The sequence below is a fragment of the Pelodiscus sinensis genome, chromosome 1 (genome assembly GCF_049634645.1).
Source record: "Pelodiscus sinensis isolate JC-2024 chromosome 1, ASM4963464v1, whole genome shotgun sequence".
Taxonomy (NCBI): Eukaryota; Metazoa; Chordata; order Testudines; family Trionychidae; genus Pelodiscus; species Pelodiscus sinensis.
The window spans coordinates 317,309,541-317,333,031 of NC_134711.1; the positions used below are offsets into that span (position 1 = coordinate 317,309,541).

A 23,491-nucleotide genomic window follows, 5' to 3' on the forward strand; every position below is an offset into this window, starting at 1 on the left:
GTGTCAGAATTATCCAATCAGTATGTTTGAGACACCAATACCTCTCTGCCTCACGCAGTTATGGTTTTGCTTAAATACATTTTTCAAGTACAAGCTATTATCGCTGCCAAAAGCAATTCCTCAGTCAGCAACAGATCAGAATTTCAAGGCAAAATGAATCAGAAGTAATTGTCTCTTGTGACATTTCCAATTGTCCAGGACTACCATTATGGGAAAAGAGCCAAGACCCGCAGCACGCTGATGCTGACATACAGCAAAGTGGCTATGCATGCTCCAAAAGAGCAACTTCTGTCTCGGGTGGAGGCAGACATCACAGAGAACATCCTACACCATTATAGAACCGGTTGCCAAGTAAGAGTTTTTGCATAAGTGTTGGGGATATTACTCTGAAGTTAGATCAGTGCCTCCACTGGACCTGAGTTTACTAAGAGAGGGCTTATTTTTCTAAAAATCTCCTTTGAACAACCGTTTGTCATGTGCATCAAATCTAAAACCTTCATGGATGGAGTGTGAGCTGTAACAAATATCTTATTTGTTGCTGTTGTTTGTATTTTCTCTAGTTTTTCTGTGTTCTTCTGAAATTCTCTAGGTCACAGTTACATAGTATTTCAGATGCAGTCACACTCAGGCTGTGCAGTATAACACTCTAAGGCTATGTTTACACTGTGAACCTATTTCAGGGTATCAGAAGTATCCCGAAATAGCTATTCCGCATCTTTTGAGTGCGCCCGTTATTTTGAAATCTAACGGGCTCACTATCCCAACATCCCTGTAAACCTTGTTCCACGAGGGTTAAGGGACTTTTTGGAATAGTGCTTCATTTCAAAATTTGTTGCTGTGTAGACAATGCCAAATTTCAAAATAAGCTATTTCGAGGTAAGGGTGACCTGTCGATGCACCTTAATTTCCTTAATATGTATGAGTATCTAGCTCTACCTCTTGCTACTCAAGGGAGAATAATGCTAGCTTGTATTTAGTTTATTTGCTATCACTGTTTCTTGGACTATCTACTTCCCTTTCCCCATATCTGTCTTCCTATTTGTCTGCCTGCTCATTATTTCTGCTCCTTAGATATATGGCTGTCCACTTGCCAGCCCTGATTCTGGTCTCAGTGCATAGTTCTAATCTCTCCACATCACTTTGCCATTCCAGTCTACTCTGTCTAAGGCTATGTCTAGGCTGCAGTACTTTTCCGGGATACCAGAGGTATCCCAGAAAAGTAATGCCGCATCCACTTTTTGGAAAAGTGGATGCGTTCTTTCACCATCCCTGTAAACCTTGATTTATGAGGAAGGAAGGGATGGCTTGAAAGAGCAGGTTTTTCCAAATTTCGAAAAAGCCTTTTTTGAAAGAAAAGCAGAGAAAGATACAGACTTTGCGTATCTTTTTCAGACTTTGTAGTCTAGACTTAGCCTAACTGAGACTCTCATTGTCAAAAAAAGTTGATCACAAATGAACCAAGTTGACATTTTCCAGTAGTTCACAAATACAAATATTAAGAACTATGGCCCCTGATATTGTCCACTGCAATACACCCAGACTGGGCACATTTCCTGCTTTTTTGGAAGATTCAGTAATAGTGATTTCTCTCTACTTCATATTCATTAACCAGGATATTTGTAGAATGTGAATAATGTGGCAGAATAGAAATTGCTAGTAGCGGTTTTACATTTTGTTTTTCAGGTGTTGGGGATCAATGTTACGAACAAGGTAAATTCTAAATAATCTGCCCTCGTATCTTGTGCATTTACTATGCACAAGTTTCTTGTTTAAATTGCATAAGATTTGTTTTCCCTCCCACATCAAGCAGGAGTCATGACTACTCTGTGTAAATGGACCTGGGTTTACTTGATCAACCTGGGCCTTTTCTTTTTCTGAGATGGGTGTAGAGCTGGGGTTCTCTGTCTTCTGGGGTCTGCAGACACTTGTCCTGAGTCTAGATCTAATTTCTACTCTTCTGGAATCTGATTCTCTCAGTTTCTCACCCACATCCTCTTGTTTTTCCTGGAAATGTAGGACATGGACCTGAAATTAACCCTCATCCAGAATGCAACAGAGATTAGCTGTGCAGTTTTGAAGACTGGAGACTCCCAGGCATTTGAATTCTCTTACAAACTGGAGCTCCTTGCTTACATGATGGTGAGTGATTAGGAACTTTGAAGCCTGAGCTACAAGGGATTTTGTTATTATGTAATGAGACTGATTGTCCGGGTAGATGTTATTCTTTCCATTGGCTGTAGCTATACTACTGCAGTGTCATGATTTACCTGCCTGGCACCCAGAATGCTGGGTCCACTGTGCTTGGCCGGGATGCTGGCATATTGTGGGCTGTAACTGGAAGGAATGGATAGTGTCTGATGAGTTACCAGGATACAGCTTGCTGACCTGTGTATAGCAGATGACTCTAAGGTCCATTTCTGAGGCAGAGAGCCACTGAAACAGTGTCTGTTTCTTACAGGTCTGGCATAAAGCCCTGTTTCAGAAGGTGAGGGGGAGGCTTCTCTGCCTTTCAAACCCACTTCCTATTTTTATGTCTCTGTTCATGCATTTCAGGACTTCATTAAAAAGGAACCATTGGATTCCCTGGTGTCTCCAGTTCGTTACAAGGCAATTTTTGCGATTGGACAGCTGTGGTAGGATATTCTATGCCAGATTTCTTGGCACTGTGATGTCTTCTCATTTGTTAATTCATGAGTGTCAGGTTGGGAGCAGGCTGATGCTCACATGGTGTTTTTGTTTTGAGGGTTTGAATGCGTCATGTCTGTTTGGAGATTTGTGCTTGAAAGGCACAAGAGTGGAGGTTGTGGGGCATGCCATACTACGGAGAAGAGTTCAGGTGGGGATGGAGGTGTCTGGCTAGCTGGCAGGGGGAAGGAAGCTGGTGGATTTCTCTAAAAAGGGAATTGAAGTTTTAGCTTTACTTCTAGATGAGCAAATAATTAACAGAGGTACAAAGAGGTGCACAGCTGCAAAGTGAAGGGCTGTTTGCATTTGGGGTTCTAGATTGGGATAATCTTTATTCATTTAACCCATTTTTTACTTGGCTATGGTATTGAATCTAACACGTGACTTCTCTTTCTGTCTTCTGACAGCAAACTCAAACCATCTCTGACCCTGGAGGAAAACCGTGAGATCCTTGATCTGTCTTTCAAAAGTGTATTTCCCCTTCCTCCCTTGGAGAAGATGAAAGAGGAAGGCAAGAAACTAGAGGATACTCTGCACATAGAGGTATATGACACCAATTCCCCTCTGGCAGACTCCACTGAGATCTCTGCCCAGCAAGCACTGGGTGATAGCAGCCACACACGGCCTCCCTGCAAAGTCATGGCTAACTTCACCTCCACCTCCCGCAGAAATTATCTGGTGTTGAGCCTCGCTCCTTCTCTTCTGGTTTCAGTTGCTGTATGAGTGCTCCTTAGAAGCCCTTAGTGAGCTAATGAAGATCCTGCTTGAGGAAGAACCAACCCCAGACTGGTTCCAGGAAATGTTTCATGTGAGTAGCCCATAGGACCAGGGTGATAATTGTTTCTTGTGTTATAGCAGGGATGATGCTCAAGATTCTGTTGTGGATGAATTTTCCGCAGCGGGTGAATTTTAGGGAGAAAGCATCAATTTTTTCCTGAAGTAAGTGGGAATGTGTCCCATTGAAATCCATGGGAGCTGTTCTATTTTATGCCAGTGGTGGACTGAGATCTAGTTTTTCCAGTATAGTTAACACTACATGGACAGGAAAGAAAATCATCAGTGCAGTAACCAAATTCAAGAGGACCGGCGAGAACTGATCACCTCTTGTAAAAGGAATGAATTAGTATTGAGTTAAGCTCTGTGTATGGAAACTCATTCACCAAAGACTTCCTGCTCTTCAGACATAAACAGAATAGTTTGAAGAGCTGAGGGGAGGGGAGTTAGGTGCAACGTTGGTATGAAAATAAAGTTATAAAAGGAGCTGGGCTGGGGAGACTTCTCTGCTCTAAATAAAAAGAAATGCTCCTCTCTGTCATTTGCCACTCAGCATGGGAGAAGCTGTCCAGGAAAGAGAACACAGCACCAGACCCCAAACTGCATGCAATGTGCTAGACAGCTGCCATCAGACAGTCTACAGAAGCCCTCACATACACAGAGCCAGACTCATCTCTCATGTAACTCCTTTGGCTTTGATGGAGTTACGTACACCAGAGGTGAATCTGGTCCCTGGGACTTGTATATACAAGGGTCTCTTTTTGGAGACATATAAATCTTTTGCTATATGGAAGTTAAATGCTTTGGAGAGGGATTTTAGTGACAATCAAACCTATTTAAAAGAAACGTTTGGGAGGGATTTTCTGGTACTAACTTTGTCCATTCTCCTGCTTTGCCAACAGCTACTGGAGACCTGGCTCAGTTCAGGGAAGGAGTGGGAGAGAGAAAGGGCCTTGCAGGCCAGTGTCTGGCTGCTAACTGCCTATCAGGAGATAGTTAAGAGCACAGTGAGTATAGTTCTACTCTTCCTTGAGCTGACTTCCCCGATTATATCAAATCTGACATTCAACGTGAATGCATGAGAAATTCTACTAGGCCTGCAGCTGGGGCCTCAAAGTGACTAAGATCCCTCTGCTTCCATAAGAGAAAGGTTTCCATAATAGTGCTGTGACAGCACTCAGGCCAGACTGTAAGAAACAGGGCAGGCAGTTCCCCAGACTAGTGATTTTATAATTAGATTCACCAAACCAGTAAGAAAAGAGCTTCTACTCTGGTTAACAAAATACCAAACAATAGTACCCTTTAGGCATTCCAGACCTTGGTTCCCATCTAGACAACTAAGTCTAATATAATCACCAATCACAAAGGACTAGACACTTATCCTTAGGTTAATATGAATCACAGGTCTTCCCTAAATATCAGCCAATCCTTAATAACCGAATATAAGATTTGTTGTTAAAAGGAAAAAGAAGAGAGTTACAAATGGTTAAGTGATAGATATTTGTTAAAATGACTTTCACTTTTCATAGTTCAGGATCACAACCATGGTGGAATAAACGGCTGGCGTGTAAAAGTCTCTCTGGAATCATGCTAACCGGTCAACATCCAAAGCCAGTTTAGATGCAAAGGCTGTTAGTTTTTCCATGCGTTTCCCAGACTATTCCAAATAATTATTTGAAAGATCTATGTCCTATGGCTTACACGTCCCCTGTTCAAAGTTTAAGCAGACTGGAGAGAGAAGATCAGTCCCATAACTTGTCTTTTATAGCTATTCTAGCCGGTTGGCAAGCCTCCTCACAGAAATTGTCTAAGCAGGATCTCTCCCTGAGAAAGAATAGGTCATGCAGATCTCCTGTCGTACTTTGTTTTGAAGTTAATTTTCTATTTCCTATGCATACACTGGTAAATGGGTGATGGTCATTCACATAAGGTAATTAGCCGATCGTGGTCTTCCATTACAACACAGATAGTTAAGCTGAAGGCAATGTAAAAAATATTTTCTTGTACTATCTTATATCTTTGATCTTAAGGTTAACTGAAGACAGTTGCATATAATTAAGGCAATTAAGACATGAAAAGGAATTGGAATCTACAAGCTAATTTCGTTATGTTAAACTTCTAGCAAGATATAAATACAGACAATAATACATAACATCTACCTTTCATATCTATTACCAAAATGCATGATGTTGGTGATCGCTAGTCTAGGACTTTTCTTTGGGTACGTCTAGACTACAGGGTTTTGTCGACAGAAGTTTTGTCGACAGTATCTGTCGACAAAACTTCTGTCGACAAAGAGCGTCTAGACACATTCAGTTCTGTCGAGAAAGCAAGCTGCTTTGTCGACAAAACCCTGTAGTCTAGACACAAGCCTACATGCAATAACACCTTCTGTTGACAGAACTCTGTCGACAGATGGTGTTATGCCTCGTAAAATGAGGTTTACCAGCATCGACAAAACTGCTGAGTTCTGTCGACGTTATGTTGACAGAACTCAGCGGTAGTGTAGACGCAGGTATAGTTTTGTCGACAAAAGTCCATTTTTGTCGACAAAACTCAGTAGTCTAGACACACCCTTTGAAATAACATATAAGTGACTTGTCTTGATACAATTGCAGTGCCGCTTGTTAAGTTATTGTGGGTCACACATAGGTTGGCTGTGTCAGTGTCATAGATGCATTCTTATACTCTCAGGCTGTTAAAGTTGAATTTCTATTTCTATTTAATCAGATAAGAACATAAAAAATAAATGGCCATTCTGGATCCCCCAGACAAATGGTTCATGTAGCCTGTCTTCTGACAGTGGTGGGTGTTATATGCATCAGAGGGAACAAACAGAACAAGGCAATTGTTGAGTGATCTCTCCCCTGTTGTCCAGTCCCAGCCCCAGGCAGTCAGAGATATAGGGACACCCATATCATGCATCTCTGATCATCTTATATGGCTCTATCATACCCCACTGTAAGCATCTCTTTTCTAAGATGAATGGTCCCAGTCCTTTTAACTTCTCCTTGTATGAGTTGTCCCATATCCCATATCATTTTTGTTGCTTTTCTCTGAACTTTTTCCAATTATAACCTAACTTTATTTAAGTTGGAGGACTACAATTGCTTGCAGTATTCAAGGTGTGGGTGTACCATGGATTTGAAACAGTGGCATGATGATATTTATCGTATTATTATTCATCCCTTTTCCTAGTGGTTCCTAACATACCATTAGCATTTTTAACTGCAGCTGCGTGTTGAACAGATGTTTTTAGAGGACTATCCACAATGACTCTGAGATTTTTCTTGAGTGCTACAGCTAATTTAGACCCCATCAATTTGCATGTACAACAAGGATTATGTTTTCCAATGTGCCGTACCCAGGTACAGTAATGGAGTTCACAATAAGGAAGGCAAATAATGTCCAGTATAGCCGGAGAACTTTCATTCTTCATTCTTTTTTAATTAGCCTCAGGAAACTTTTGATCACTTTGGATCTCTGATTGGGCTATTAGCACCATATACCTGTGCTTCAATTACCTCATCGCGTCAGTGGGTGGTTGACTGTATCAACTGTCTGCTCAATATACAAGGTGAGGAGACCATGAGCAGGTGTAAGTAACCGTTCACTTTCTTTCATTGTTGTAATGACCATTTTTTCCATCTGTAATTCTTTCTGTCTTGTTAGCGACACTTATATAACAGAATGATTGGGGCCTTGTAAGTACATTGCTGGAAGAGAACTGCACAAATAATAAATAATCTGCAAATATTAGAGGGTGGACAAAATATAGCACACAGGCCAGATCTGCTCTTCTCCCCAGAATTTCTGTCTGGAGCGCTCAGCTGATTAGCAAGCATGCCAGCAGCATGTGTTCAGCTGCCCCTCTCCGACCTTGCTCCATCCTATCTGCTGCTAGTGGTGTGTGGAGGGGAGGTGAGCAGGGAGACGTGCAGAAGTCAGGGTGACCCCTTTGCCCCTGTCATCATCTCTGCAGAGCAGAGTTTGGGGAGAGGAACACATACAATAGTGCTGCTCCAGTCTGAAGTATGGTGAGTAATGGAGTGCCTATCTAAAGAGGCAGTGCACTGTTGCTAAGATTTCTCTGGCAGCCAGCATGTCCCTCTCTCTCTCTCTCTCTCTCTCTCTCTCTCACACTCACACACACACACACACACACACATTGTCTCACACACACTCTCTCCCCCGCCATATGCCCATATGCCCCCCCTCTGCAGAGTGGGGTGGGGAGAGGGAGATGACAGAGCAGGACAGCTTTCCCTTAAAGAGACAGTTCATGATTTAGAAGTGAGTGAAGAGCCTGGGTTTCCTACCTAAGCTGTTGGTCAGCCCCATCTCTTTTACAATGAGAGTTCAGTGGAGGGATTCTCCGCCAAATCAGAACCTCAGATCAATCTACATGAGTTGTGCTTGACTATGAGATTAGATTTAAATACTGAGAGCAGAGTGGCTACTGAAACCAGATATACAGAGAAAGATGCTCCACACAGAATACAGTGCCTGTTTAATCCTGTATGAATCACAATGAATCACATGCCATTACCGTTAACTTTCAGACATAGGGGCTACGTCTAAACTACATCCCTTTTTCGGAGGGATAAGGGATCTTTCGGAAAAGGCTTAATTTTCCGCAAGATCAGCATCTAGACTGGCGCTTTTCTCCAGCAAAGCTCCGTGCCGAAAAAAGCTGCAGCCATTTTTATGCTAATGAAGCAGGGGAGATTTAAATCCCCGCTTCATTAGCAATTGCGATACGTCTAATTTACATCCCTTTTCCGAAAAAGGGATGTAGTCTAGACATAGCCTGATGGTAAAATTCTGACTCCATTAAAGTCAACAAGAATTTCGTCATTGGCTTTAGTGGGGCCAAAATTTCACACAGAGCTGGTAATAACATACCCCATAGATCCTCCTGTATGATTATCTATGGATCAGAGGTTCAGTTTTATTAAATGTTGCCATACTTTTTCTCCTTTTCTCTATCCTAGGTCAGTGCACAAACCTGGGGTCAGCAGAGGAGGAGCTGAGATGTCTCCGTGAGGCACTAACAACTCCAGACCCTGAGGCTCTGTTTCAAGCATCTTGTGAAATGGCTAAGGTAACAGACACTAGGTGACTGTCCTAGTGGCTGTGCACCATTCATTTTCCCTTGTCCAGAGGACTGGAAAAGGGCAAATATAGTGCCCATCTATAAAAAGGGAAATAAGAACAACCCAGGAAACTACAGTCCAGTTAGTTTAACTTCTGTGCCTGGGAATATAATGGAGCAAGTAATTAAGGAAATCGTCTGTAAACACTTGGAAAGTGGCAAGGTGATAGGGAACAGCCAGCCTGGATTTGTAAAGAACAAATCATGTCAAACCAATCTGATAGTTTTCTTTGATAGGATAACGAGTCTTGTGGATAAGGGAGAAGTGGTGAATGTAGTATACTTAGACTTTAGTAAGGCATTTGATACAGTCTCGCATGATATTCTTATCAATAAATTAGGCAAATACAACTTGGATGGGGTTACTATAAGCTGCGTGCATAACTGGCTGGATAACCATACTCAGAGAGTAGTTATTAATGGTTCACAATCCTGCTGGAAAGGCATAACAAGTGGGGTTCCACAGGGGTCTGTTCTGGGACCGGCTTTGTTCAATATCTTCATCAACGATTTAGATATTGGTATAGAAAGTACGCTTATTAAGTTTGCAGATGATACCAAGCTGGGAGGGGTTGCGACTAATCTGCAGGATAGGGTCATAATTCAAAATGACATGGACAAATTGGAGAAATGGTCTGAGGTAAATAGGATGAAGTTTAAGACAAATGCCAAGTTCTCCACTTAGGAAGGAACAATCAGTTTCATACATACAAAATGGGAAGCGACTGTCTGGGAAGGAGTACGGCAGAAAGGGATCTAGGGGTTATAGTGGACCACAAATTGAATATGAGTCAGCAGTGTGATGCCCTTGCAAAGAAAGCAAACATGATTCTGGGATGCATTAACAGGGGTGTTGTGAGCAAGACATGAGAAGTCATTCTTCCGCTCTACTCTGCGCTGGTTAGGCCTCAATTGGAGTATTGTGTTCAGTTCTGAGCACCGCATTTCAAGAAAGATGTGGAGAAATTGGAGAGGGTCCAGAGAAGAGCAACGAGAATGATGAAAGGTCTAGAGAACATGACCTATGAGGGAAGGCTGAAGGAATTAGGTTTGTTTAGTTTAGAAAAGAGAAGATCGAGGGGGAACATGATAGCAGTTTTCAGATATCTAAAAGGGTGCCATAAGGAGGAGGGAGAAAACTTGTTCATCTTGGCCTATGGGGATAGAACAAGAAGCAATGGGCTTAAACTGCAGCAAGGGAGATTTAGATTGGACATTAGGAAAAAGTTCCTAATTGTCAGGGTAGTCAAACACTGGAATAAATTGCCCAGGGAGGTTGTGGAATCTCCATCTGTGGAGATATTTAAGAGTAGGTTAGATAAATGTGTATCAGGGATGGTCTAGACAGTATTTGGTCCTGCCATGAGGGCAGGGGACTGGACTCGATGACCTCTCAAGGTCCCTTCCAGTCCTAGTATTCTATGATTCTATGATTGTTTTATGCTTTCGTGATGTCTTTCCACACTTGGAGCGAGCTATGGGAGTGAGGCATTCATGGGTAATTAGTAACATGCTTTTCATAGGTATATGCTATGAATGCCATGTAAAAAACAGATTCCAGACAGTTGCATGAACATACCCATGCATGTGCACGCGCACATCCATCCATCCATCCATCCATCCATCCAGGGGGAAAATATGTGAGCAGGATATCAAGCTGAGAAACCAGTCTTGGCACCTTGTATGTTTACCTGAACCTATATTTGTGTGCATGCATCTCTTTGCATATTTTTATATTTTGTGAAAAGATGTCATGTACATAATAGAATATAAACTGGAAATTTACATCCTGTTTGTCCCATACAATGTTGTGCTAACTGTACAACCTAAGATCTAACCTGATATTATTAGTGTAGAATAGAGATGTGGTAGCTAGAAAGATTACAGAGAAAATTTTAATTGCAACTGCCTTGCCAGATATGAGCCCAATTAGCAATTTGCTGATGAATACATTATTTTCCTATACAGCTCTTAGGCCTCCTTTCTTAAAAGTACTGGAGCCGACTATCATTGCAATCTTTCCTGTTTTTGATCTGTCCACAGGTGGTTAGTAAGTACTTTCCCTCTGAACAAGCCACAGATTTTATTGAGGCCATACTGGATGGTATGCTGTCTGCTAGCCCCTCCTGTGCCACAGCAGCCGGTCTGTGGATGAAGATCATCCTGAAGGAGTGTGGAGGTGCCATGCTGGATGAGGTAAAATAGAAGCTGGAGAGATTTTTCTGGCTAACCTGCAGGCTTTCAGGTCTTTGCCATCATTTGCAGTGAACACAAGTCTTGCTGTTTCTCCCTCTGGGATTGGAAGGTAATTCCATCTGTGTTCCTATCCTGAGTCAGGCAACGGGGGAATCAACAGCAGAAGACAGAGATAATCTAATGGTACATCTGCACTAGCTCGTTAGTTCGAGCTAGGTAGGGTAATGAGGGCAAGCGGATTTGCAAATGAAGCCCGAGATTTAAATATCCCGGGCTTCATTTGCATGTTCCCTGGTGCCACCATTTTTAAATCCCCCTTAGTCCGAACTCCGTGCCCACTGCTACATGCGGCATGGACTAGGTAGTTCAAATTAAAGATCCTAATTCGAACTACAGTTACTCCTCATGGAATTAGGATCTTTAATTAGAACTACCTACTCCGTGCCACGTGTAGCTGCAGGCATGGAGTTCGGATGAAGGGGGATTTAAAAATGGCAGAACCCGGGAACATGCAAATGAAGCCTGGGATATTTAAATCCTGGGCTTCATTTGCAACTCTGCTTGCCCTCATTACTCTACCTAGCTCAAACTAACGAGCTAGTGTAGCCGTACCCCAAGGGAAAAGGAAGATGCTTGATTAGTTGTCTATCTTGTTGTCACAGTTTCCAGCCATGAAAGGCTTGGAAAAATTAGACTCCGAGTAAAATGCAAAAAGAGAATATCCGGCCCCAAGAGACAAGCTAAGTGAACTACATCTTAGGGCCTCAGATAATGAGGGGTCTCTAAAAATACCCCAAAATTACTAGTTTTTACTTGCCTCTTTGCCTATGTACTGATAGATAGATAGACAGATAGACAGATAGATAGACAGATAGACAGATAGATAGATAGATAGATAGATAGATAACTTGATTATTTCTATTTTCATTGTCCTTTCTGTTAGAATAATACATGTTTTTTTGGAAATGCAATGAGGCCTCTTTAACTTGACATAGCTTAGGGCCTCAGCATGTCTTAACCCGGTGTTGCAGCCAGGTATGGGCAGAGATATGTATAATTTTTGTGGGTTAAATCTATGCAGCCATGTCTAAATACTTGTTTTTTGAAGGGAGGATTTTCTACAAGAACAGCAAATTGCTAAACGACTAAATAAACGTTTTGGTTCTGCAGAATGAATGGAGAGAATGGAAAAGGGACATTTTTTCTGGTTTTATTCTGTCCAGGTGCCAGATATCCTGAGTATAATATACATTCACATGCCTACCATCAAGCAGGGTAGCTTGAGGCAGTTCCTGGTGGAGGCAGTGTCCATTCTAGGTCACCATCACCTAGAGGCAGTGATCTTCAGCCTCCTCATGAAACGTCTGCCGATGGACAGGTATATACTGCTCCTTACAGTGTTCATTTTGGTAACCATGGATCCCACAGCTTCACTGGAAGATGTAAGGCTTCATTTAAGCCACAGACAGTTTGAGATAATTCCTAAAGGTTAATAGCTTGGGTCTTTCTGCAGAAAGGTCCAAGACCATGTCAAGGTGGGTGCAGGGAGAAATTAAGTGTCATTCTGTTTCCATTAATTAATAGTTGCTTTGGCATCCTAAAGACTTCCCTTTACTGGCATCACTGGAGTGGAGTTTGGCCTCTCCAGACCCCTGAACTAACATCACCCTGGAAATTGCCAGTGACTGTTCGTTTTCTGGTAGCATGAAAGCTTCAAATCCAAATTCCTGGCTGATTAGCAAGGATAGGGCACCAGGCTTTTGGTATCAGCAAGGGTATGGCTGCTGGAATGGAATTGTCATTCTTGGTACTTAAAGACAGGGTGGTAAGCATATCTATCATTTCATTCAAACATCCCTAGCTGAATTATCAGTCATCAGTGCAGGAATCTAAGAACATGAGAACGGCTGTAGTGGGTCAGACCAAATGTCCATCTAGCCCAGGATCCTGTCTTCAGACAGTGGCCAATGCCAGGTGCCCCATAGGGAGTGAACAGAACATGCCCATTCTGGCAAATAGAGGCCAGGGAATGCCATTTGTGAAGAGGTCATGGGCTAGCCACAAATATTTGTTCTCATAGTTGTACATCCAGTTAGTAGGAAGATCATTTTTCTTTCTTCAACTTGTCTCCCAGGCCGTAGATCTTTGGGCATCACATGCTCATGATTCCATATCTACTGAGAAGTAGGAAAACAGGAACTGTGATTAGAGCTCTGTGTCCTTTCCTTCTGAAGTCTAGCATTAATGGTTATGGTGCAGTAAGACTAGGGTTGTGTCTATACAGCACCCTAAACTTGAAATAAGATGCACAATATGCACTCTGCAAATTGCGTATCATATTTTGCATAGCCTATTTTGAAATGTGGCGCTTCTACACAGCACCAAATGTCGAAATAATGTGCTATTTCAAGCTATCCCTTATCCCTCATGCAACAAAGTTTATTGGGATGGCAAAATAGTGTGCCCATTATTTTGAAAAATATTTCAAAATAACGGGCTGCTTGTGTAAATGTGGGGTAGCTATTTCGGGATACCTCCAGGATCCCCAAATAGTCATGCACTGTAGAAATGTAACCTGAAATGTAACTTAACTTAGTTCTGTAACTAGAAACTCAATATGTAAAACATGAGGACCATATAAGGAGGACAGCACTCTGAACTTGCTCATCATAGGCAGGGCTTGACAAATAATACAATCTACTCACCCATAGCGTGTAGATTGTAACCTGGAAGAGCCAGGTTCGGGCGATCTGTGCATGCGCAGATCGCCGGACAGCGCGGTTGGTGAGCCCTGATCATAGTCAAGGAGAAAATTTGTTCTTTACTTGAATATGATGCATATAGTCAGAGCCACAAAAGTCTCCAGGGGTCACATATAACTTATGTTAAATTGCAGTGACACCACTGAGCTGTGGAGATCTCTGGGGACAGATCCCTTGCTCGCCCCTCAAGTCCTGAAGGTCCTAATAGAAAGAATAAAGACTCCAACAAGCCAAGAAGGAAGCACGACCTCAGAGACAGAAACTGACCTGCATTTAGCAGCTGCTGAACCTCTCACAGTAAGTTAGACGACAGACATGTATTTCTCTGCCTTGTGACACACATGCTGATGGAAAGCTAGATGAGTGGTATAATATTGTCATATGGGCACTTCTTTTCTGAAGTACTGTTTCCTGGATTCCAGCTGTGCTTTCTGTGGAACAACAGATGGCAGATTTAGAGTATGTGGCTGATTCACTTAATAATATCTGGCAATTAGAAAGTCTTTGAATCAGATTTCTTACAGTGCTTTGCAAATGTTTTGTGCAACTCATAACATGCCTTGATAGGTCGTACACATTTTTACAGATATGGGACGCTAAGGCACACATGGAGTGAATTGCTCTCGGTCATTCATCAAGTTAGTGACAGGAGTGGGAATTTAGTCCAGCAGGTATCAGAAGGGGAGAGAGTGTGATAGTGTTAGGAAGAGACCTCTTCTTTTACCATGCTCTCCTTTCAGGCAACATGTGCCATCTTTGAAGTGGTGTCAGCATTGCAGTTGAGCAAAACTGTGCAGGAGCTGTTCCCGGAGTTGTTCACTGTTCTTCTGCAGCAGATCAGCCAAACCCTAGGACAAAAGATGCCTTTGCCCAGGATGAGCAGCCGAAGGAGGTTATTTAGAAAAGGACAACAACTATGTGAGGGCAACCCTTGCAGGTAATTAGAAGAAAGGGAGCAAAACAAAGAGAATCCCAGTACATTTGTGTGACACTCCCCAGGAGTTCTCAGGGTTATGAGGCACCTTACCATCACCTGCTTTTAATATGAGAAAGTCTTGTTTGTGCTTGCTATAGGTCAGTTCCCTGAAACCACCAACCTCTGGCAACACAAACACTACTATCTAGGCCTCCTCAGGCCTCAGTCTCTTTGTCCTCTCTTTCTGACTACAGCTTAGAGAATCTCTATCAACGGATTCTCCTCTAAGAGAAGTCTCCCTGCATCTCCCCACCAATCGGCTTTCCCCCATCTCTTAGTTTAAAAACTGCTCTACAGCCTTTTAAATGTTTAGTGCCAGTAGTCTGGTTCCACCCTGGTTTAGGTGGAGCCCATCCTTCCTGTATAGGCTCCCCCTCTCCCAAAAGTGTCCCCAGTTCTTGATAAATCCAAACCCCTCTTCCCTACACCATTGTCTCATCCACACATTGAGACTCTGAAGCTTTGCCTGCCTACCTGGTCCTGCGCGTGGAACTGGAAGCATTTCCAAGAATGCCACCATAGAGGTCCTGGATTTCAGTCTCTTTCCTAGCAACCTAAATTTGGCCTCCAGGACATCTCTCCTACTCTTCCCTATGTCATTGAGACCTACATGTACCACGACCACCGGCTCCTCCCCAGCACTACACATAAGTCTATCTAGATGCCTCTAGCATTTTGTCTCTTTTGCTCTCTGTTTCCCTCAAACACTCCTGTGGGTGTCCCTTTAGGCAGATTCCTTATTAATGGAATAATAGGTTTGTTGATTCTATAGCCCCACTCTAGCCAGGCAATCAGGTACATTTCTATCCAATTAGGCTTTCTCTGGGGAAGCTAATTAGTACTAGTAGTTACCAGAGTGCTGACCCCAAGTACAAGCTCTCAGCACCCTGTCACATCTCGCTGGACATAGGGCCCCAAAATAACCATTAGTGATCACTAATCTCTCTGTGTCCCAGCTTTTGGGGTCTGGTTGTGTATTTTTTCCATATTACTGTACTGTGCTAGTGCCCATACACCTTGCAGATAGGAGAAAGTGACTGCAAAATGTTGTCCATAGCAACACTAGTAATATGAGATGTATGAGACTGAAATACCTCCTGGAATTAAGTCCTTCCAAAAACAGTGGTCCCCAGGATACTGTCAATGGATGAACTGTCAATGAACAACAGACCTGACAAGTAACTGGGGTTTCCTGACTGCTTAGGCTGTGCCTTTCTATTGGTTACTACAGTTCTGTGCCTCTTTTCCCCCAGGCTTTCTATTGAAGCATTAGAGGCTGTGCTTCTCAAGGCTATGAATGAGAAGCTGATAAGAACTCTCTGGAAGCAGAAAACTTGGATGCTTCTTGAAAATCCGCAGACTCACCACGAGGGGGTGTGTTTGCTGGTGAGGTAAGAGATCTAGGAGACAGCACTTCATCCTCAGGGATCGGCAACAAATAGAGTGACTGACAGGGAACTTTCAGGTATAGCTTTGTGCGGGGTGCCCTGGGTGAGAAACACAGAGCTTCCATGCGTAGGTTTTAGAGTTGTATGGTCATAGCAGCTAAGCTTTTGAAGTGCACAGTCTGCCCATAAGTGGTTCCTTTTGTCTTCCAGGGTTCTGCAAAGATCTGGACTAATAACAGTGGAGATCATACAGAGCCTCCTTCCCTGGGTAAATTCCCCATCAGAAAACCAGCGAGTCACCAGCACAGCTTTCTTTGCTCAGGTATGAGCAGTTCCACCATTAGGCTGTTATCTGTTGTTTACCTTTCTCTGGGGAATTGTACAGTTCAGTTCATAGGAATTCATTTTAGATAGTAGAATGTGTCCTTTATAAGGAAATCTCATAAGGAACTTCATTACACCTTTCTTAATCATTTTCTCTTTGTTATTTTTGGGGCCTATACTAGCCTAGCCTAGCTGCCTATTCTAGTTGCTGGTTAAGAGAGAGTGAGCAAGATATAGATAGGCTACGTCTACATTGGCAAGATTTTGCGCAAATAGGGTATGTCTACACTACAGCACTAATTCGAATTAACTTAATTCAAATTAGTTAATTTGAAATAAGCTAATTCGAATGAGTGCATTTAGACCTCAAAACTAATTCAAATTAGCATTTTGCTAATTCGAAATAGCATGTCCACATTTAGTGGACCCTGAACCGAAGTTAAGGCTGGCCAGAACCAGTGCCGTCAGGGCATCAGGTTAGGACTTAAGGTGTGGAGCTGCTTCCTCAGGCTAGCCGAGGGCTGTGCTTAAAAAGACCTGACCCCCACCCCGGACAGACAGTTCTCAGGATTCCCCGCTTGCATGTCTAACTCGATGGGGACATCAAAGCAGTCCTGTCTTGGAGTGCCCTGAATGCCCACACTCGGCACATTTCAGCACTCGACCATCAGCCCGGCTGCACTTGCCGCAGGCTGCCATCCGGGGGAGGTCAATCAGGGGGCTATCAGGATCCAGGAGGCCCTACAGGAAAGCTTCCACCCCGAGGAGCCCGCAGAGCCACCCCAGTCCTCCCCATCGGGGGCTCGTGCCCCATTCCTCCCTCACCTCCTTCCACTTACCCTTCCCGAGCCCCCTCTTCCTGATGTAAAAAATAAAGGACACGTGTTCAAAAAAAGAAACTCTCTTTATTTAACAAAACTGGGGGCGGGGGGGATTAACCTCTGGGGGACTGGGAAAAGGAGGTGGGAGAGGGGAAGAAAGAGGGTGGGAGAGGGGAGGTAGAAACCTGGGAGGAGGGAGCTGGAAGGGGGAAGCCAGGGGAAGAAGGAGGAGGGGAAGTATAAAACTATGGTACGCCATATCTTCAGAACTGTGTACAGATGTGGTCTTCTCACCTCAAAAAAGATATGGCCTTAGAAAGGGTTCAGAAAAGGGCAAGTACAATGATTAGGGGTTTGGAACAGGTCCCATATGAAGAGAGGCTAAAGAGACTGGGACTTTTCAGCTTAGAAAAGAGGAGACTGAGGGGGGATATGATAGAGGTCTATAAAATCATGAGTGGTGTGGAGAGGGTGCATAAAGAAAAGTTCTTCATTAGTTCCCATAATATAAGGACTAGAGGTCACCAAATGAAATGAATGGACATCAGGTTTAAAACTAATAAAAGAAAGTTCTTCTTCACACAAAGTTCTTCTTATAGTCAACCTGTGGAACTCCTTGCCACAGGAGGCTTTGAAGCCTAGAACTATAACAGAGTTTAAAGAGAAGTTAGATAAATTCATGGAGGTTGGGTCCGTGGAGTGCTATTAGCCAGGGGGTAGGAATGGTGTCCCTGGCCTCTGTTTGTGGAAGGCTGAAGATGGATGGCACGAGACAAATTGCTTGGTCATTGTCTTCGGTCCATCCCCTCTGGGGTACCTGGTGTTGGCCGCTGTTGGCAGACAGGCTACTGGACTAGATGGACCTTTGGTCTGACCCAGTACGGCCATTCTTATGTTCTTATGTACTAAGCGCAGGGCTCAGGGTCGGGGGTCTCACTGGAACAACTTGATTTTCATGCAAACCTGCTCCTGGGTTTGGATGTGGCCTTTGGTGGCCAGGCTGGCAGCTATCCTGCCCTAGATGGCTGCATTCCTGTGCCTAGTGTGGAGGTCGTGGACGCTGGAGGCCTCCCCCCAAACCTCGATAATGTCCACGATCTCTGCACTAGACCAGGCGGGCGCCTGCCTCTTGTGGCCCTGGGCAGGCTCCTAGGAGCCGCCAGCCTGGTCCTGGGAAGAGGCGGAGGGCTGGGTGGCAGCGGGTGGCTGGCTCATGCCATGCCAGGTGCAGGGTCTGCTGGCTGGGTGCTGGCAGGCTTGCCACTGGCACAGGCACTGTAGCCAGACCATGCCCCTTTAAGGGCTCTGGGGCTGGGAGAGGGGCAGAAAAGTTTCCCTGGTTTGGCCCAGAGTGGCCATCAGGGCAACCTGATTAGGGTTAGCCTCCAACTAGTTCGAATTAAGTGGCTACACAGCCCTTAATTTGAACTACTTAATTCGAACGAGGCGTTACTCCTCGTAGAATGAGGTTTACCTAGTTCGAATTAAGCGCTCCGCTAGTTCGATTTAAATTCGAACTAGCAGTTTGTATGTATAGCCGCTATTAAAGTTAATTCGAACTAACGGCTGTTAGTTCGAATTAACTTTGTACTGTAGACATACCCATACTTGTAACGCAAGAGTTTTTGCGTTAGAATATTTGCGCAAGAGAGCGTCTACACTGGCATGTGCTGTTGTGCTAAGAGGCGCTTTTCTGCAAAATCATCCGTGCCAGTGTAGACGCTCTCTTGCACAAGAAAGCTCCGATGGCCATTTTAGCCATTGGGCTTTCTTGCACAAGAAATTAATGTGGCCTGTCTACACTGGCCTCTTGCGCAAGAACAGTTGCACAGGAGGGCTTTTTCCTGAGCGGGAGCATCATAGTTTTTGCGCAAGAAGCACTGATTTTAGACATTAGAATGTCAGTGTTCTTGTGCAAGAACTCCCCGCCAGTGTAGACTGGCAGCTGCTTTTGCGCAAAATCATGCCAATGTAGATGTAGCCATAGAATTTGAATTACTAGACCTTTTCTGACAATTCCTAGGGCTAATACTGACCAACAGCTCCTGATTTTGGTCTAGCTCAGCAAATCTTCTAAATGAATCTAGTGTCCTAATACTATAAAATAAGCAACATACAAATACATTAACATCTATCTTAGATTCTCATTAATGTAGAATAATAGATTCATAGAACATTCGAACTGGAAGGGATCTTGAGAGGTCTTCGAGTCCAATCCCCAGCCATCACGGCAGGACCAAGCACAGTCTAGATCATCCCTGACAGGTGTTTGTCTAACCTGCTCTTAAATATTTCTAGTGATGCAGATTCCACAACCTCCTGAGGCAATTTATTGCAGGGTTTAACCACCCTGACAGGCAGGACGTTTTTCCTGCTGTCCAACCTAAACTTCCCTTGATGTAATTTAAGCTCATTGCTTCTTATCCTATCCTTAGAGGCCAAGAAGAACAATTTTTCTCCATCTTCCTTAAAACATCCTTTTAGAAACTTGTATTATCTGAGTACTTCAAAATGATAATGTAGTATCTGAGTGCCTCAAAACTCTTTAAAAGTATGTATCCCTACAATACCCCTGTGAGGCAGGGAAACACTATTAGTCCCATTTTGCAAACAGGAAACTGATGCACAGAAGGCCTAAGTGACTTGCCCAACATCATCTAGGAAGTCTTTGAGGGTGCAGGAAATTGAACTGGAACCTCCTAAGTCCTAGGCTGCTAACTACTGGAGCATCCTCCCTCTCCACAGCCTTGCTATAACGTCTGTGTCATATTTCACATTTACGCTAAATCGCTATTTTAGAGGCTCATCTGGTGGTTCTAGGAATCTGTTTGTGCCCCAAAATCTTTTTACACCCCACCTAGGAAAGGAGTCACAAACGTGGGTTTTCAAGGTCTGCCTAGAGAGGCCTCATGAAAGCTGCCAATCAGAGCCCAGCTGGTTCAGATATATGGAGCTACAGGGCTTTATTAGGTCAGTTCCTTTCAGGAAGTGGAGGGCCAAGAAAAGATGCTATTCTCTGGCCAAACCAATTCACAGGGGTTTATTTCAGGCAGCATTTTCTGAAGCTGAATTTGCAGAGAGAGAGTCCTTACGAGCCTTAAACATATAATTAGAGGGAGAAACTGAAAGTGGCCCCATAGGAAGAACCTAAGGAAAAAGTAGCAATAAACTGAAATGAAGCAATGACTCGCTGCTATTTCTAGGTTGGAACCAAGAGTAGTGGGCAGGCTCAGGTTCCCCAGTGGCATAAACCCGATGAAGGGGACAAGGCTTATGGAGAGGTTGAACAAAGAACAGACTATAAAGGGTCCAGAGTTGGGGCTGAAGACCCTAGTGAGGGCAACAGGACCTAAAAGGCATTTGTTTGGACTTTGGGACTTGGCCAGAGGGCTGAGCCATGGAAGACTCACTAAGATCGACTGGCAGGATGCACCTGGGAGAGAAAAGGACTGTGGTATCAAATGCAGTCACTGAGAGGCTTTCAAGGGATGAGCAATCACCCATTATAGTGCCTAAAAGGAAAAATCCATGTTTTTAACACAGTACTCATTCATATAGAATAATAAATTACAGTGTATTACGTGTCTCCTCAAATTATATTCGCTATCTTAATGAACATATTAGAGCTAATGGACATGTTGATTTTATTTCAGCTAATGACTGATCCCATACTCAGGGAGAAGAAGATCCTTAAGTCTATCTTACATAGCTTAGAAGAAAGGTCACGGGACAATAACAGCATTGTCCGTCAAATGGCTGTAAGAGGCCTAGGCAATTTAGTCTATGGGGCACCTGAGAAGGTAAGATAGAATACTGAATACAATGCAGCATAACTAGAGAAACTAAAGGAAACAATTGCTCAGGATTTACAGAGGCCATGCACAATGCACTAGGCCAATGTCTGCTCTCTCATACCCCTGTAACCTCTTTGCAGTCAATACACAGCAGGTTTGTTCTCTTGGTAAGCTGGGCATAAGGAAACAATATGTACTTAATATGATCATATGTAAATGTATACTCCTAGGAATGAAGAGTGTAGGCTTTATTTCCACGATGAGAGATTCTATTCCAGGAAACAGAGACACTAAAAAACTCAAATCATGATAGATAATCAGCTGAACGTAAGCGCCCAGTACAAAGCTGTGACCAAAAGAGCTGAGGTGATCCTCGGAGGCATAGACAGAGGGATTCTGAATAAGAATAAAGAAGTTATTTTACCTCTGCTTATGGCACTGGTGTGAGAACTGCTAGAATACTATGTCAGGATCATGCCTGCAATTCAAGAAGGATGTTGATAAATTGGAGAAGAGTCACAAGAATTTTCAAAGGGCTAGAAAATGTGCCTTTAGATTCAATGGGGGAGGGAGGGGGAATGAAGCTAAACTAATTCAGACTGCTAGTAAGGCATACATTTTAATGGTAATTTTAATCATTGGAACCATTTACCAAGGGTTGTGGTGGGGTCTCTATCAGTAGCAACTTTAAAAACAAGATGGGCTGTTTTTCTAAAAGAGGTGCTCTAGTCAAACAGACATTATTTTGGGGAGGTTCTGTGTTGTGAAGGAGGTCAGACTGAATGATCACAATGGTCCCTTTTGGCCTTCAAATCTAAGTAATTAGAAATCTAATAGGATTACATAGGTGTAATATGGCACAGAGTTTGGCTTATTGTAGCTAGTATCTGATGTAAAATATAGCTATAGGTCACTAGGGGGGCAGATGAAATTCCCACTGCTTCATAATTGCTAAAAAAACATATTAGAAATGTGGTTAGTGGAAAGTGTTTTTTAATGTCATACGTCTGAACAGGTGAAAAAGTACAAGAAGTTTCTTCTGGAGGCACTGATCAGGACTTTAGAAGACACTTTCAGTTCTGAAGTCATTGCCGAAAGCCTGAAGGCCCTGGCCAACGTTCTGAACGAGCTGAAAGGGAAGGACATAGGTTCTTCTTTCAGAGACCTCACCACACAGATCCGGAAGTACTTCGATAATGTACGTGAACAGAAGCCTTCAACCCCAGTTCAGCTGACATTGATGAGGCTCCATTTACAATGCATGATGTGTCCTCACTGGGCATTGTTCATGTCAGAATGAAGTGATTTTAGGCCTTAGGGAAGAGATGTGTTTTATGGAGGAGCAGAGAATTAAGAAAATGAGGATGCCATCCCTGCTCCTTCAGTCTCACCCTTCTGTTCATCTTTATTTCCAATGAGAATGGCAAAGGAAGTATGAATACTAGATTAGGTAGCTGCATACCAAGGAAAATGGGCATACAGGGTGTAATAGACTGTTTTGGGCCTGCTCCATACGATTTTTATGTCAGATGGTTGAAATTATTCCATTTTGCAGAGAAGTTTGAGATTTCAAATTTTGGTTTTGTTCCTATTTGGGGGACACACCCCCCAGCCCAAATTTCAAAACTCTTTGTGAAACAGTAATACTATTCTCAACCCAGCTCTACTGGGAGCCTTGCCTGAGGGCAGTCTACTGGCAGACTATGCTGGAGACAGGGAACCTGGAAACACTGGGAATTAGAGGTGCCAGGGTGCACATTTCCTGGCTCCTTGTCAGCCTGCCAGACAGGCTGTTCTGAAGGTGAGGGCCAGGAAGCCCAAGATCCCAGTTAGCCTGCTAGATGGGTCACCAAGAAGCTGACCAAGTACCCCTACTTGGCTTCTGGAAGAATGTTGTCAAAATTGAACTGTCTTCAAAGTATTTTGATGAATCAACACATTTGGCCCAAACTTGATTAATTCCAGTTCTTTTAAACTTCTGTAGTTGGAATCACTCTACCCTAATGTAGAAGAGACAGCTGTGCTAGATACATGATGTGGTTATTTCTTCGTTACCAACCTGTGTGGCTTTCTTGGCTATAGGAGGACAACACTCTTCGTGCATTGGCCTTTGTCCTGTTTGGTATCCTGGCCGGCTCTGCAAAGAGAAAATGGAAGGACTATTTTGCCAAGCAGGTTAGACAGAGCTGGGTCACGCTTCTGCTGCACCTGCAAGATCCAAGCCCTGAGGTTTCAATGGTAAGAATGACAGTGACTTAATTACTAAGCAAAAAGAATCTTCCTCCTGATGCCAGGGGAGCTCTGCTATTCCTTCCCGCAGTGGAGACCTAAATTCTTCCCTCAGTTCATTGCCCTCCTTTTGAGTCAATCCCAGACAGGCTGGTCCTTAGCAGCCAGGGTTGTCTCACTGGAGTTCAGGATAGGTCATGGGTCTGATCCCAAGAGTTCATTCCTGCCTATCTCTGCACCCCACGTTCCTGCCTCCCCACAACAGAGGAAAGACCACAGCTATGCCTAGTGAAGCAGCTTTCATAGCTACATCTGTTCTGAAAAAACATTGCTGCTATCTCCAGTTTTCAGTATTATAAAATCATAGAACCATAGGTTTGGAGGAGA

General features: G+C 43.5%; 1 protein-coding gene across 4 annotated transcripts in view; it reads left to right on the forward strand.

The window, feature by feature from the left end:
- LOC142826575 (maestro heat-like repeat-containing protein family member 2B) overlaps nt 1-23,491 on the forward strand; it is a 45,244-nt gene that overhangs the window by 13,570 nt on the left and 8,183 nt on the right. For all 4 annotated transcript variants that reach the window (XR_012900795.1, XR_012900794.1, XM_075919506.1 and 1 more), the window contains 18 exons: nt 199-351; nt 1,684-1,710; nt 2,017-2,139; nt 2,554-2,633; nt 3,093-3,228; nt 3,398-3,493; nt 4,362-4,466; nt 6,913-7,036; nt 8,454-8,563; nt 10,658-10,810; nt 12,034-12,188; nt 13,707-13,869; nt 14,313-14,509; nt 15,802-15,939; nt 16,147-16,258; nt 20,735-20,881; nt 21,891-22,073; nt 22,958-23,113. Coding sequence is in view for 2 of the 4 variants with exons in the window: in XM_075919506.1 (XP_075775621.1) it covers nt 199-351; nt 1,684-1,710; nt 2,017-2,139; nt 2,554-2,633; nt 3,093-3,228; nt 3,398-3,493; nt 4,362-4,466; nt 6,913-7,036; nt 8,454-8,563; nt 10,658-10,810; nt 12,034-12,188; nt 13,707-13,869; nt 14,313-14,509; nt 15,802-15,939; nt 16,147-16,258; nt 20,735-20,881; nt 21,891-22,073; nt 22,958-23,113 (2,358 nt within the window). In the remaining 2 variants the exon portion in view is untranslated. The remainder of the gene's footprint in view (nt 1-198; nt 352-1,683; nt 1,711-2,016; nt 2,140-2,553; nt 2,634-3,092; nt 3,229-3,397; nt 3,494-4,361; nt 4,467-6,912; nt 7,037-8,453; nt 8,564-10,657; nt 10,811-12,033; nt 12,189-13,706; nt 13,870-14,312; nt 14,510-15,801; nt 15,940-16,146; nt 16,259-20,734; nt 20,882-21,890; nt 22,074-22,957; nt 23,114-23,491) is intronic.